General features: G+C 39.4%; 1 protein-coding gene across 3 annotated transcripts in view; it reads right to left on the bottom strand.

Moving 5' to 3' along the window:
• dock3 (dedicator of cytokinesis 3) overlaps positions 1 to 11,985 on the bottom strand; it is an 822,502-nt gene extending 810,517 nt beyond the window's left edge. For all 3 annotated transcript variants that reach the window (XM_052017225.1, XM_052017226.1, XM_052017224.1), the window contains exon 1: positions 11,707 to 11,985. In XM_052017225.1, the coding sequence (XP_051873185.1) occupies positions 11,707 to 11,743 (37 nt within the window). In that variant the 5' untranslated portion in view covers positions 11,744 to 11,985. The remainder of the gene's footprint in view (positions 1 to 11,706) is intronic.
• Between the last annotated feature and the right edge of the window lie 748 nt (positions 11,986 to 12,733).

The raw sequence follows: 12,733 nt of genomic DNA on the forward strand, positions 1-12,733 counted from the left end.
CCGATGTGAAAAAGCAATTGCTAAACAAGTCATGAACAAATTATTGAACTTCTAACCTGCAAAATTAAATGCATTGTGAATCCTCAAATGGCAAAATCCAACTCTAACTGGAAATTTGCTGCAATATACAAAACCTAACTTGAACTAACTACATTTCATCATATTTGTGTCACACTTTTTCCAGAGACAGCAAGTTATACCAGCCATCAACTACCTATATATATTAATTCCATTTTCCATAGTCATCTATAGTATCCATAGTATCAGGTGTATTATACAGGCATGACTGAGACTTGATAAGCACAGCCAACACTACATCAGACTATATTTCCTTTTTCTCTCAACTTGCACTAACATTATATTTATTTTATTTTGTGGTGTAAATTATGTACAATTTATGTTAATTAATGTTTATGTTAAAATGTTCGTAATGTACTGTATTGCTACTGCAAAAAGCTAACTTTCATAGCATTTACACCCTGGGTATATATGCTTATGACATTAAACTTGAACTTAAAACAGAGACAGAAATAATCAATACATTTAGGTCAGTAGACAGTGATCAATGGGATGCTGAATTGGTGCTGGGACTTCAGATATTCACAATCTCTATCAAAGATTGGACAAGATCATGTATAATATATCCAAGTTTACTGAGGAAACAAAGCTAGATGGCAGAGTAGGTTGTGAAGAGGATGCTGAGAGGCTTCATGGGGACATAGAAAGATTAAGTGAAAAGAAATTAACTTGGCAGAGAGAACATATGATGTGGGAAAAAAAAGTGAGGTCATCTACTTTGGGGAAACAAATAGAAAGGGAGAGTAATTTTTATTGGTGATGGATTGATAAGTTTTAATGGGTTAATAAGTGTAAGTTAATAAGTGGGTACAGCCAGCAATTAGGAAGGGAAATGGTATGCTGGCCTTTAACGTCTCTACCACCTTTTCAGGTACGAGTTCCAAACTTCTATCATCCTCCAAATGCAATACCTCATAATCCAAATGAAATTCCATTTGCCATTTTTCTGGTCAACTGACCTGATCATTTACCTGCTGTCTGAAAATTTCTTCCTCACTGTCAACCACACAGCTAAGTTTTATATAAGCTGCAAACTTCTTTACATGCCCCATATATATAAAAAAACAATGATTGAGAAAAAGAGGAACATTTGTGGAGACTCATTGTATTCTGGAAGAAGGTGTATCCAAGTTCAGCTTTTTGAAATCTGTGAGCACAAAGAAACCGATGATCTTTTATGAAGCTAACTGATCATCAGCTCCCTAGATAATATTCTGAACCACCTCCAGATGGATTTAATGCACAACTTGCTGAAAGTATCAGTCTTACTAACCATGCCCGCTAAATACTGAACTCCTTCGATTCTCCACCCTCCCTTAATTCCCCCCTCAAAGCCCCCCCAACACACCTCCAAACCCTCTATCCCTCATCTTTCCCTCTCAGACCTCTCCAACCTTCATCCACTTCCACTCATCCTCTTCCTCCACTCACTAACTGCCTGCTTACTCCATGTAGCAGAGCTTGGTTGCCAATTGTCCAGGATCCCCTTTACAAAAATGAGGTTTTCATTTGTGTGGTAGGTGATGTGCAATGGCCACCCCACACCGAACTAAAATGGAGATCTGTAATATCAAGACTCTCATGAAGAACAAGTGACAGACTGTATTTTTCTTTAAACATTGATAACATCAGAAATAATGAGCAGAAAAAAGCCAGATCAAAGAAAGAAATGGCAGCCACACCATCTCCTGGGGGAAAAAAAATCTTCATTTCATGGGTTTTGCCATCAAGGTGATGCTTGTCTAATGTCTCAGCAACTTTCCTTGTGTGACACGAGATTGCCTTTATCTTCTTCCCACTCTAAAGCAGAATCAGTATGTCACTGTCATCAGTAGATGCAATTTAAGTCTAGAAACAATAGACAAGGCCAAAGAGGAATTCTATACCAGAATATCTGGAAAGGTATGTTTGGCAAGAAAAAAAGTAGAAAAAGCAAACTCTAAAAGGAGTCCTTCTCTTGACAAAATGATTGTATCATAGGCTTATTGAAGAAACACGTACAATTCCTCACGGCAACACTCTCGATTCAAGTATTGGCTTCTGCTAAATTACATCAGCAACATGAGAGATGCTATAACTGTTGGACTGACCGCTGCTTCATCCAGTATGTCATTTCCACCAACCTGGCACCAAAGTGACAATGGTAGTAGAAACACTGCTGTAGGAATATCAATTCAAAGCACTCAAAGACTCTGCCAAATTAGTGTCTCACAATCTAGAAATAGGAGCCACAGAGTACTCAGTTCCTAGTCTTCCTAGAAGTCTGTCATAATTAGCACCTACAACAAGACTTTTGGATTCCCTATTAGAAACCAAACTGGTTTGATAAGAACAATCTGAAAATCCAGGATATAGTTCATTGTAAATGCAAGATATTCTTTTACTGGAAACATACCTCACCGGGAAAAAGAATGACACAGACCTACAGCCAATTGGAGGCTGAGGTCCAACAAAAAAAAACTTGTGATCTAAAAATCAGATGGTGTGTGGAAAGAATGCAAGAGATCCAGCAACTAGTCAATAACCAAGGCAGATGTGAATTCTTTAACATGTCAAAATCATTTATGACCTGTTGTCGTCAAAGGGTTAAAACAACCACTGCAGAACAGAAAAAAAAGTGTTTTCAATCTGAATCGGTATTTAGAGATTGTCAAATACAAAGATGGTTAAGGGTCCAGGAAATTCTCTGAGAATACTAAGAAAATATCAACAAGGAGATTCATAACAACTCCATCAAAATTGTGATTAGCCACAGGATGAACTAATCTGGCATGAAATAAAGGAAAATAAAGACCTTTTGCCAATCTGGTTGCAGTGAGATGAGGGACATTGTGTCCAGTCCAAGATGTCTCCAAAAGTAGTAGAGTTAGTTGTTATCGTGGAAGTAAGAGACAACTGGAGGTTGTAATGGGGACACAGGTATTTCACTGCATTAACCTATGTGGTGAGATACACTTCAGGACTTCACACCTCGCATGAGTTTAAACTGCCAGGAGAATCTATGCTTCTATGTTACTTTATTGATACAGAGCCAAATCACTATGCTCTACACAATTGGCCAAGTGGGAAAATGGGAATGGAAGCATAATAACCAATAGTCCAGTGGCAACGGGACAATGAAGAATAAAATAAGTTGGATTTGGACTGGAGTGGAATAAAGATGTGGTATCATCTCATTGGAGGGAAATGGATCTTGGTAAGGAGTCAAATCGTGTTTCCAAGCCCTGAAACAATATGAGAAACTATGAGCAACAAAAGGAAGAACTCCAAGTCTACAACTCAGAAAATGAAAGCAAAACTACAAGTCTGAGACTGATCACCTTGTCAACTCATACAAGTGCTTGTACTTTGTCTTTGCAAATAAGAATTTAAATAAAACCAAATATATCTAGTTTTAAGGAAGAAAACTAGTAGAATTAAGAAAAACCCCAAGACATTCTACAGATATGTGAAGAACAGGAGTATGACTAGAATGAGGGTAGGACGATTCACGGATAAAGGGAGAAACATATGCCTAGAGGCGGAGGCGGTAGGGGAGGTCCTTAATGAATACTTTGCTTCAGTGTTCAATAGGGAGAGGGACTTTGACGAATGTGAGATCAGCATAGAATGTGGTGACACTTGCAGGCTGCCCCCAGAACACTCTACGCAAAAAGATGCATTTCACGGTGTTTCGATGTACACATGACTAATAAAGATATCTTAGAATAGGCTAATGTGCTGGAGCATGTTGAGGTCAAGAGGTAGTGTTGGAGCTTCTGGAAAACATTAGAATAGACAAATCCCCGGGGCTGGACGGGATATACCCCAGGTTACTACAGGAAGCCAGGGAAGAGATTGCTGGGCCGTTGACAATGATATTTGTCTCCTCCCTGCCTAGGGGAATGGTACCAGAGGACTGGAGGATGGCAAATGTTGTTCCCTTCTTCAAGGTAATAGGAATAATCCTGTGAATTATAGACCAGTGAGTCTGACGTCAGTGGTGGGCATGCTATTGGAGCAATTTTTTTAGGGACAGGATTTATGAGCATTTGGAGAAACATAGTCTTATTAGGGATAGTCAACATGGCTTTGTAAGGGGAAGGTCATGCCTCACAAGCCTAACTGAATTTTTCAAAGAGGTGACAAAACAAATTGATGAAGAAATAACAGTGGATGTGGCGTATATGGACTTTAGTAAAGCGTTTGACGAGGTTCCCCATGGTAGGCTCATCCAGAAAGTCATGAGGCATGGGATCCATGGAAACTTGGCTGTGTGGATTCAGAATTGGCTTGCCCACAGAAGGCAGAGGGTGGTAGTAGATGGAGAGTATTCTGCCTGGAGGTCGGTGACTAGTGGTGTTCCGCAGGGATCTGTTAGAGAGTCAGAGTCTCAGAGAGCACTACAGCACAGTATTCTGGGACCCCTACTCTATGATTTTTATAAATGACTTAGATGAGGAAGTAGAGGAATGGGTTAGTAAGTTTACAGATGACATGAAGGTTGGAACTGTTGTGGATAGTGCAGAAGGTTGTCATAGGTTACAACAGGATATCGGCAGGATGCAGAGTTGGACAGAGAAGTGGCAGATGGAGTTCAATCTGGAAAAGTGTGAAATGGTACACTTTAGAATGAACTTGAAGGTGGAATACAAGGTTAATGGCACAATTCTTAGCAGTGTGGAGGAAGAGAGGGATCTTGGGGTCCAAGTTCATAGATCCCTCAAAGTTGCTGTGCAAGTTGATAGGGTGGTTAAGGCATATGGTGTGCTGGCCTTCATTAATCAGAGGATTGAGTTCAAGAGCTGTGAGGCAATGTTGCAGTTCTACAAAACTCTGGTTAGGCCACACTTGGAGTATTGTGTTCAGTTCTGGTCAGCTCATTATAGGAAGGATATGGAAGCTTTCGACAGGGTGCAAAGGAGATTTACCAAGATGCTGCCTGGATTAGAGAACACGTCTTATGAGGAAAGGTTGAGAGAGCTAGAGCTTCTCTTTAGAGTGACGCAGGATGACAGGCGACTTCATAAGAGGTGTACAAGATTATGAGGGGCATAGATAGAGCGGACAGCCAGCACCTTTCCCCCAGGGCAGCAATGGCCAATACCAGAGGACATCAGTTTAAGGTCAGAGGAGGAAAGTTTAGGGAGATATCAGAGGTTTTTTTTTTAAATACACACACACACACACACACACACACACACACACACACACACACACACACAGAGTGGTGAGTGTCTGGAACGCAATGCCTGGGGTGGTAGTAGAGGCTGATACAATAGAGACATTTAAGAGACTCTTAGATAGGCATATGGATGTAAGAAAAATGGAGGGAGGGTTATGGGCTGTGTAGGAGGGAAGGGTTAGATTGATCATGGAGTAGGTTTATATAGGTCGGCACAACATTGTGGGCCAAAGGGCCCATACTGTGCTGTATTGTTCTATCTTCCAACAGTTGTGAGTAGTGTCTCTCTAATATAATAATATATTTTGCACCACAGGCCCTACAACCAATTACAATTCAATGTTTTAGAGAGAGGTCTCCCTGCTAACTGCCAAGGGGAATGTTATCACACTCACTTCCTCCCAGTGGTTGAAGACTGCCCCGAGTAACAATGCAGATTCTGACAATCAAGGGGTATAATGTACATAATCCTCACCATGCTAGAAATCCAAGTAAAGAATACAGAGCAGCACCAACCACTTTACATGGCATTTGTTGACTTCACGAAATACTTTGATTGTGTACTCTGAATATTACTTGAGAAGGATTCTCCATTTGACTGTCCTTTGAAAATACTCAATACCATTGTACATCTGCGACACAATAATATGCAAACTGATTTTAACCAGTAGGTGCAGGACAAACCCAATTCTAGTCCAAAATGGAATCAAGCGAGGCTGTGTCATTGCTGCAATAACGCAGCTCAACCTTTGCAATCTATACTCAGAACCAAAAACACTCCATTCTGTCATCAAATTATAGTGTGCATATTCAGTGACCAAACTTCAAGTAATCGTAAATTCCTCAAATGAAACATACGAGAGAATGGCCCTCACACTAAATATTCTGTCTACTAACAAGGCCCTGCCACACAAACTACCCACAACAAATCAAGATCCATACCAAGACCATGGGAAACATGGCTCATTTCCCACATTGCTGGAGTCACATCTCAGCAAAGACAGACATCAGCGATGACATATGCTCCAGCTTCCAATGCACTACCACAGTCTTTGACCAAATGAGGAAAATGGTTTTCAGAGACGAAAACCTCAAACCATTAACTTGCTGTGGTGACCCTCTCCTCCTACATGCTGCTGAGACATGGACAATCTACAGCTGACACTTCAAAGCAGTAGAGAGAAATACCACTCTCTGCAAAGTCCTCCAAATCAATGTCAGCACTCTCTCCCAGATACCACCTCATTTCCAAGATGGTATCAACGAAGATGGTAGGAATCTTCTCACCAGTCTCACCAATAGATTGCAAATAGTTACATATCTCAAAGTTACCCTGTCTTAAAGAAACTTACTAATTACTAAATAACAGCAAAGCAGATAAGTGGTGCAGAAATATTTTCCCAAGATTAGCTGGAAAAAAAAATACCATGAAGCTCACCGACCTACTTCACAACACAATGAAGTTCGCTGCAGATGCTAAGCTTTGAAACGAGCAAAGTATCATTACACGGTCATCTTCAAAGAAAATATTTAAGTGAATAATAGTGCAGTGTTGCGTACCTTTATTGACTTCAGTCACAAATACACCCCTTTTTTGAATGAAGAACATGTAAAGTAGGGGATAAAACAGAAAATGCTGGAAACACTTAGCAGCCCAGGGAGCACTATGGAAAGAAAAATTGTTAACGTGATGACAAATTATCTTTAATTTACAGAAAAGTTGAAGGAATGGATTTTTATTTTAGATCTCCAGCAGTTTGCTGATTTACAAATTCAGAGAGTTTAGGATTTGAGGACATTGACTCATAGACAACTGAACACCAATGATTGATTTGGGTATCCTAGTCCCATGGATTAATTCAACAGAAGCACTCTGCACCAATAGATTCAATCTTAAATTATTAGATAACTGGAATGAAGTGTCAAGTCTCTACTTTTGTGTAATCATACTGAAGATGGAATGCACCACACTTTCCTGTGTATATTACTTTAACAGAAAGTAATTATTGACCTTATTTCACTTAAAATGCAAATACAGAGAGCCATGAAACATTTATGGGGCAATTTAACATGTTCTTGAGATGTCACAAAATACTTCACTGAATCATTTTTGAAATTCAGTCACCCAAATGTAAGTAAACACAACATATAATCTGCAAGTGGCAAGATTTTGCAAATGAAATACAGCAATTGAGATACTCAGAGCTCTTGCTTTTTTTTGCTAAGTAGGAATTTTACCTTTCACCTTAGTAGTAAAAAATGGTTTCATCTTAGCCACCACCAATGATTTCAGCACAATTAAGAATAATCATAACAAAGTGATAATTGCTTGCTTCACTATTAACAGAACATGAAGCTTAACTTCATGATTAATGTGCTTACATTATTTTGAATTAATCACCTAGACCCTTTTACAGTGACTTCAACATGAGCAGAAAGGCAGCAAGAATGACATTTATTATTTGCTGACTAACACTGGAAGCATTGACCATGCGCCTCAACAGTAGTAAATACATTTGACCATTTTTGTTGCACTAATCAACTTAAGCAATTGATGTGAAAAATCTACACTCAAAAGAATTTAGATATTTCCATCTGGAAATGAACAAAGCGTATGCCAAATATACAGAAACTTGAATTAGGGACAAGTCATATGACTGACATTCCAAATATTACAATGTGCACAGGGAATCTTTTAAATACCCCCCTAGAAAGGGAGGAGGGATTTTTTGTCAATGACCTCCACATAGCTGTCCTAGTTAAACAGTGTGGAAAAAGTTTGAATGCTTGTATTGTCAAGGCCTTTAATTTCAAATACAAATATTCAAAGGCCTAGATTGACAACTCAACGAAGACCAAAAGACTTATTGTGAATTATTCCACCTGATTATAAAGGTTTTGCAATATACTGTATCAGCATAATTACTCTTTATAAAACTAGTTTTGGCAACATAAACATTCCAGAAGTCATACTTCAAAATCTCAAATGATATACAAAAGAAAAGAAACTTATGCAATCATATAATGCATTTCCCCCTCGCCATTAACTTTACAAGCACCTTCCAATTTGCAAACTTCCTTTAAACAGTAATTAAGTATTGCTTGCCCTCAATCTATTTTTGCAATTATCATAAAAACCATGGGCTATTTTATGCTCCATGAGCAATGGCATAGATCATTTTGAGAATTATATATATATGCACAAATTACCAATATTGCGTGAACTCTGAGAAACAGCAATCATCTTTATGTTTCTTTGGTCTCAAAAGTCCACCTAAATACATCTATACTATTGCAAATTCCAAGTAATTCCACATAGCTGGATACCATGAGCCAATATGATAGAAAAATAAATTTGGTTATCCTCATTCCTTCACCCTGGGAATAATGTAAATGTGTTACTTTCATAAGATTTCATAGCACACACTTTCCCTAATTCTCTTTAAAGAAGTAGGATCTTGCTTTGCCATTCTATTTTATGGGTGCTGTAGTAACTAGGCTAGCAGCACTATGAATTCAAATTCCATCATGGCAACTTTTTTAAAAAAAGCTAACATCAGTAACCATGAAACTACCGAGTTGGGGTTAAAGCCCATCTGGTTCACTGATGTCCTACAGAGAAGGATGTTTTCCACATTCTACAATGTGATTGACTTTTACCTGCCTTCTTGGTTCAGAGACATAGATATCTGAACAATAAATTCCAGCATTGCCAGTGAAGAACTTGACATCTCATGTTAAATAAATAATTTCCCTGTAAACTAAATAATCAGACACCCCACCTAATAGATTTTTAGTCTAGTATTATTTATCAGAAATTTAACTTTGAGGTTACTAGCAGAAAATTATTCAACTGACATTAATTACATCAGGAAAGCCATCTCATGTGAGTAAGCAAAGATGGAATGGATTTTTTGGGTCACATTGTAGAAATAAATACCTGGAATCATTTAAGAAAAAAATTGGATCCTGTGAATGAAGGTTTATAGGTTATATCTGAATAAATATACTGCATAATCTTCCTCATCTGCATTTGTTCAGTGAACTACTGAAGAGCTATGGAGAGCTTTCGATATTTATGCACAGGATCTGTATAATTGAATCTCAGGGGTCACATGTAACTCTCTGTCTTATTAACAGTAATGTCTTAAAAAGCAGATAAAGTTCCTCATGTTCTGGTTTGGATTTATTCACAAGGCAATAGTGATTTTAAAAAAAGCCCTTTTCAAACTATAGTAGCATAAAAGACTAATTTTAATTAGACTATCCTTATAAATGGTCATCACAAAAACACCAGTAGGGCTCAGCAGGTTTACCATACCCAGACCAGTAAGATCCCAGTTTTGATCTCTATTTTAAGCTGATTTATTGATTTCAGTCAACAGTATGATAAAATAATTAGTTAGCATGCCACAATTTGGACAACATTCTTGCTACTCATTGCTATACAGCAACCCATGTTGGATTTGACTTTAATGCCAACCAGTGACACTCACTTTCCAAAACTTATTCATGAATACCAAGCATTTTGAAGCATCAAAGTACTACCCAACAAGGAACATCTTTAGTAGAGAAACAAATGGGAAAACTGTGGATCAAAAATACATCATAATGAGGTTCAATTAGTGAGCATGTTGAAGAAATCGATAGATCTTTAGACATTAAAGGAATCATTGCACATGGGGTTTGTGCCGTAAACAATCAGCCATGATGTTATTGAATAACAGAGCATGTACAAGGTGCTCAATTGCCTCCTGTTTCTATTTCTTATTTCAAACTAAAAAAGCAATGCAATCCACCGTGTCCAACAGAAGAGATTTTAAAAAAGCATACATTAGAATAATCATAAATTGGGAAATTACAAGAAAGTACCGACTGAAAACAATACACATTTTTCAACCACTTCTAGAAAATAATTGCAGAGAACAGCTTGTAAATAAAAGGTTTAAGGTCCTGTTTCATTTACAAAGAAAACGTGGATGTCAATATGTAGGGGGAAGTATTTGTTAATAGGTGCACAAAAATAAAGATGATTTACAAATAGCTTCTTTTTGAAGGATAATGACAGTGGAAAAGTTCGTTTTCAAATTAGACCACTGAATCGAACATATTGGGCAAGAGCAACTCAAAAATATATGAAGCTTTATATATGCACTCCATGAGAGTAATAAACAAAGCAGATCAATTTAAATGGATTTTGAAAGGAACATTTCAACTGCATTCTATAAAGATTTGAAAGAGTTCACATTTGATAGAGACCTATTGTCATTCCACTACACGCTAGCTGGATTGGGTGAACAAATCACAAAGTACAATTACAGGTTTTGTTTTCGGTTATCTTTCAGAGCTGTCAGCCATTACTAAAATATTATTCCGGTTATTCAAGCTTGTGATTGACAGTGTTGAAATAAGTAAACAAAACAACTGTTCCTCTCCCGTTGCAATTATAAATTATGCTCTTCTGCAGCTCTATATTCTAAACTGTATCAACTAAATAATGTAAAATGCTGATGCGCAACACATTCAACAATAGATTCAAAAGCGTTGTCATCAACTTTGTTGTAAATAATTCCAAAGACAAACCCTTCACTTGTAAATTTATAGAGTTTCTAACATTTCACAAGCTTAATAAATCACTGCCTCGATGACATTGCCACTGTTCTAAAATGGCTGAAAGGATGCGGAGCAGATGGTCATAGACTGAAAGACCTGTTAACCGGTCTCTTTTGACCTGCTTGCTGCACCACTTACTTCATGCCCTCCATTGCCATTTTAAATCCCCAACAGGTTTTATGTGTGCTGTAAGGTGCATTTTATCAGGATGAAATAACAGCGCCCTCCATCGAAATGATACCTCTGACCAGCTCCAAAAAAATCATATATTCAAATCAACAACGGAAGGAGGAAACAAACAAACAAGCTTCAGCGGCAAGACAACATTTATATTTGCACTTTAAGCTGTACAAATTAAAATCCATGTTGTAAAAATAGCACCAAGTGCAGCAGTAGCGCTTGCGATTGCACAAGCTGTAGGCAACAGTTTATATATTAAGGATATTTTTAATAAACCCAGTATGGAAACTCATTTGTCATCATTTCAGGTTCCATTGACTTTGAACACTTGCAACACTATCCAAAAAAATACTCTCAGCGCAGACCATTTAAACCCATCATCGTGGGAAAGCTGCACCGAGCATCCTCCCTCGCAGCTAAGTTCCAATTATCTGACTTCATTTTTAAGTCCTTCCTGAAGGAAATCATGACTGAGATGTTTGCAACCATAAAGTAATATTGACTGGTCCTCCGTGCAGCCCCCGCTCGCCACCACCGGTTATTTTTATTTGTGGGGGGAGGGGGAGGAGGCAGATGACATTAAGAAAGTGCTCATTTTTCACTGTCATTTAATTTCTTTTTTTTCCCCCAAAACAGCCGCCCACTAAACTACCACCAACACTCCTACTCACCGACGCCAAATTTCTCCTCCTCGGTCGGTATCCACATTTCGGCCGGCGCTGCACGAGCCCGGGAGTCGGCCGGTTCGCATGGAGTGCGCGCGCGCAAGCCAGGCGATGGGGCTGAGAGAGAGAGAGGGTGTGGGCAAACAGCCTTGCTGTTTACTGACCCAGCACTAAAGCGTCCTGTTATTCCCGGACCCCGAGGCAGGCTTTCGCTGCGGCGGTAGCAGCAGGACTTAACTGCTAAACCACTGCCTGACCGCGGCTCTCGCTCATTCCACCGCAGCGGCTGCGTTTAGCAGCAGCGCCATCGACGGTCACGTTGCCCGAGTTGCGGCCGCGCGTGTGGTGGCATGCGCTACCTAACGGAAAGCTCTCGCGCTACAGTAGGCTGAGCGCGCGCCGCTGCTCGCCAGTGGGCAGTGGATTTGGGAGGAATGAGAGCACCTGTCACTATGACAACGGGGGGACGCTCACGCGGCCGACGTCACGCCAGGACCCTGCAGGAGATTTAAATAAAACCGTCCAGCACGCGTGTGTGGTCCGGGTCGTTGCTTCGACCCCGGGGCCTTAATCGGTCTGCAATTCCGTCGCCCGGGTGCAAGTCCCTGTATAAACACCACAGTACAAATTGGTGTTAAGAGTGGCGAAGCAGCATACGGGATGACACTTCATCAGCTCCCCCGAAAATAATCACTTTTACCACATTTTTGCGGTAATAATTATGACATTCTTTGGTGGCGATTATGTAAGCAAATGATTAATTCTGCAGACTGCACCAAACATTGTATAGCTTGGAGAGAAAGTGAGCTGAAGCTCATACCACCTTGGGGAAAAAAAACTCTAATTGGGGCTACTGCTTTCTTGGACCAGAAGGGAAAGCCTTTCAGCTGCTCCTATTTTGAAGCAAGTGGTCTCAAGGGACATTAAACACCGACCTGGAATAATAGCAGAACTTGACGAGAAGCTTCAAGAAGCGGCTCTGATGAAGGATCTCCAAGATTATCACAGGTAGTTAAACAGGCATTATAAGTTG

This window comes from Pristis pectinata, chromosome 6, assembly GCF_009764475.1.
Source record: "Pristis pectinata isolate sPriPec2 chromosome 6, sPriPec2.1.pri, whole genome shotgun sequence".
In the NCBI taxonomy this organism is placed as follows: domain Eukaryota; kingdom Metazoa; phylum Chordata; class Chondrichthyes; order Rhinopristiformes; family Pristidae; genus Pristis; species Pristis pectinata.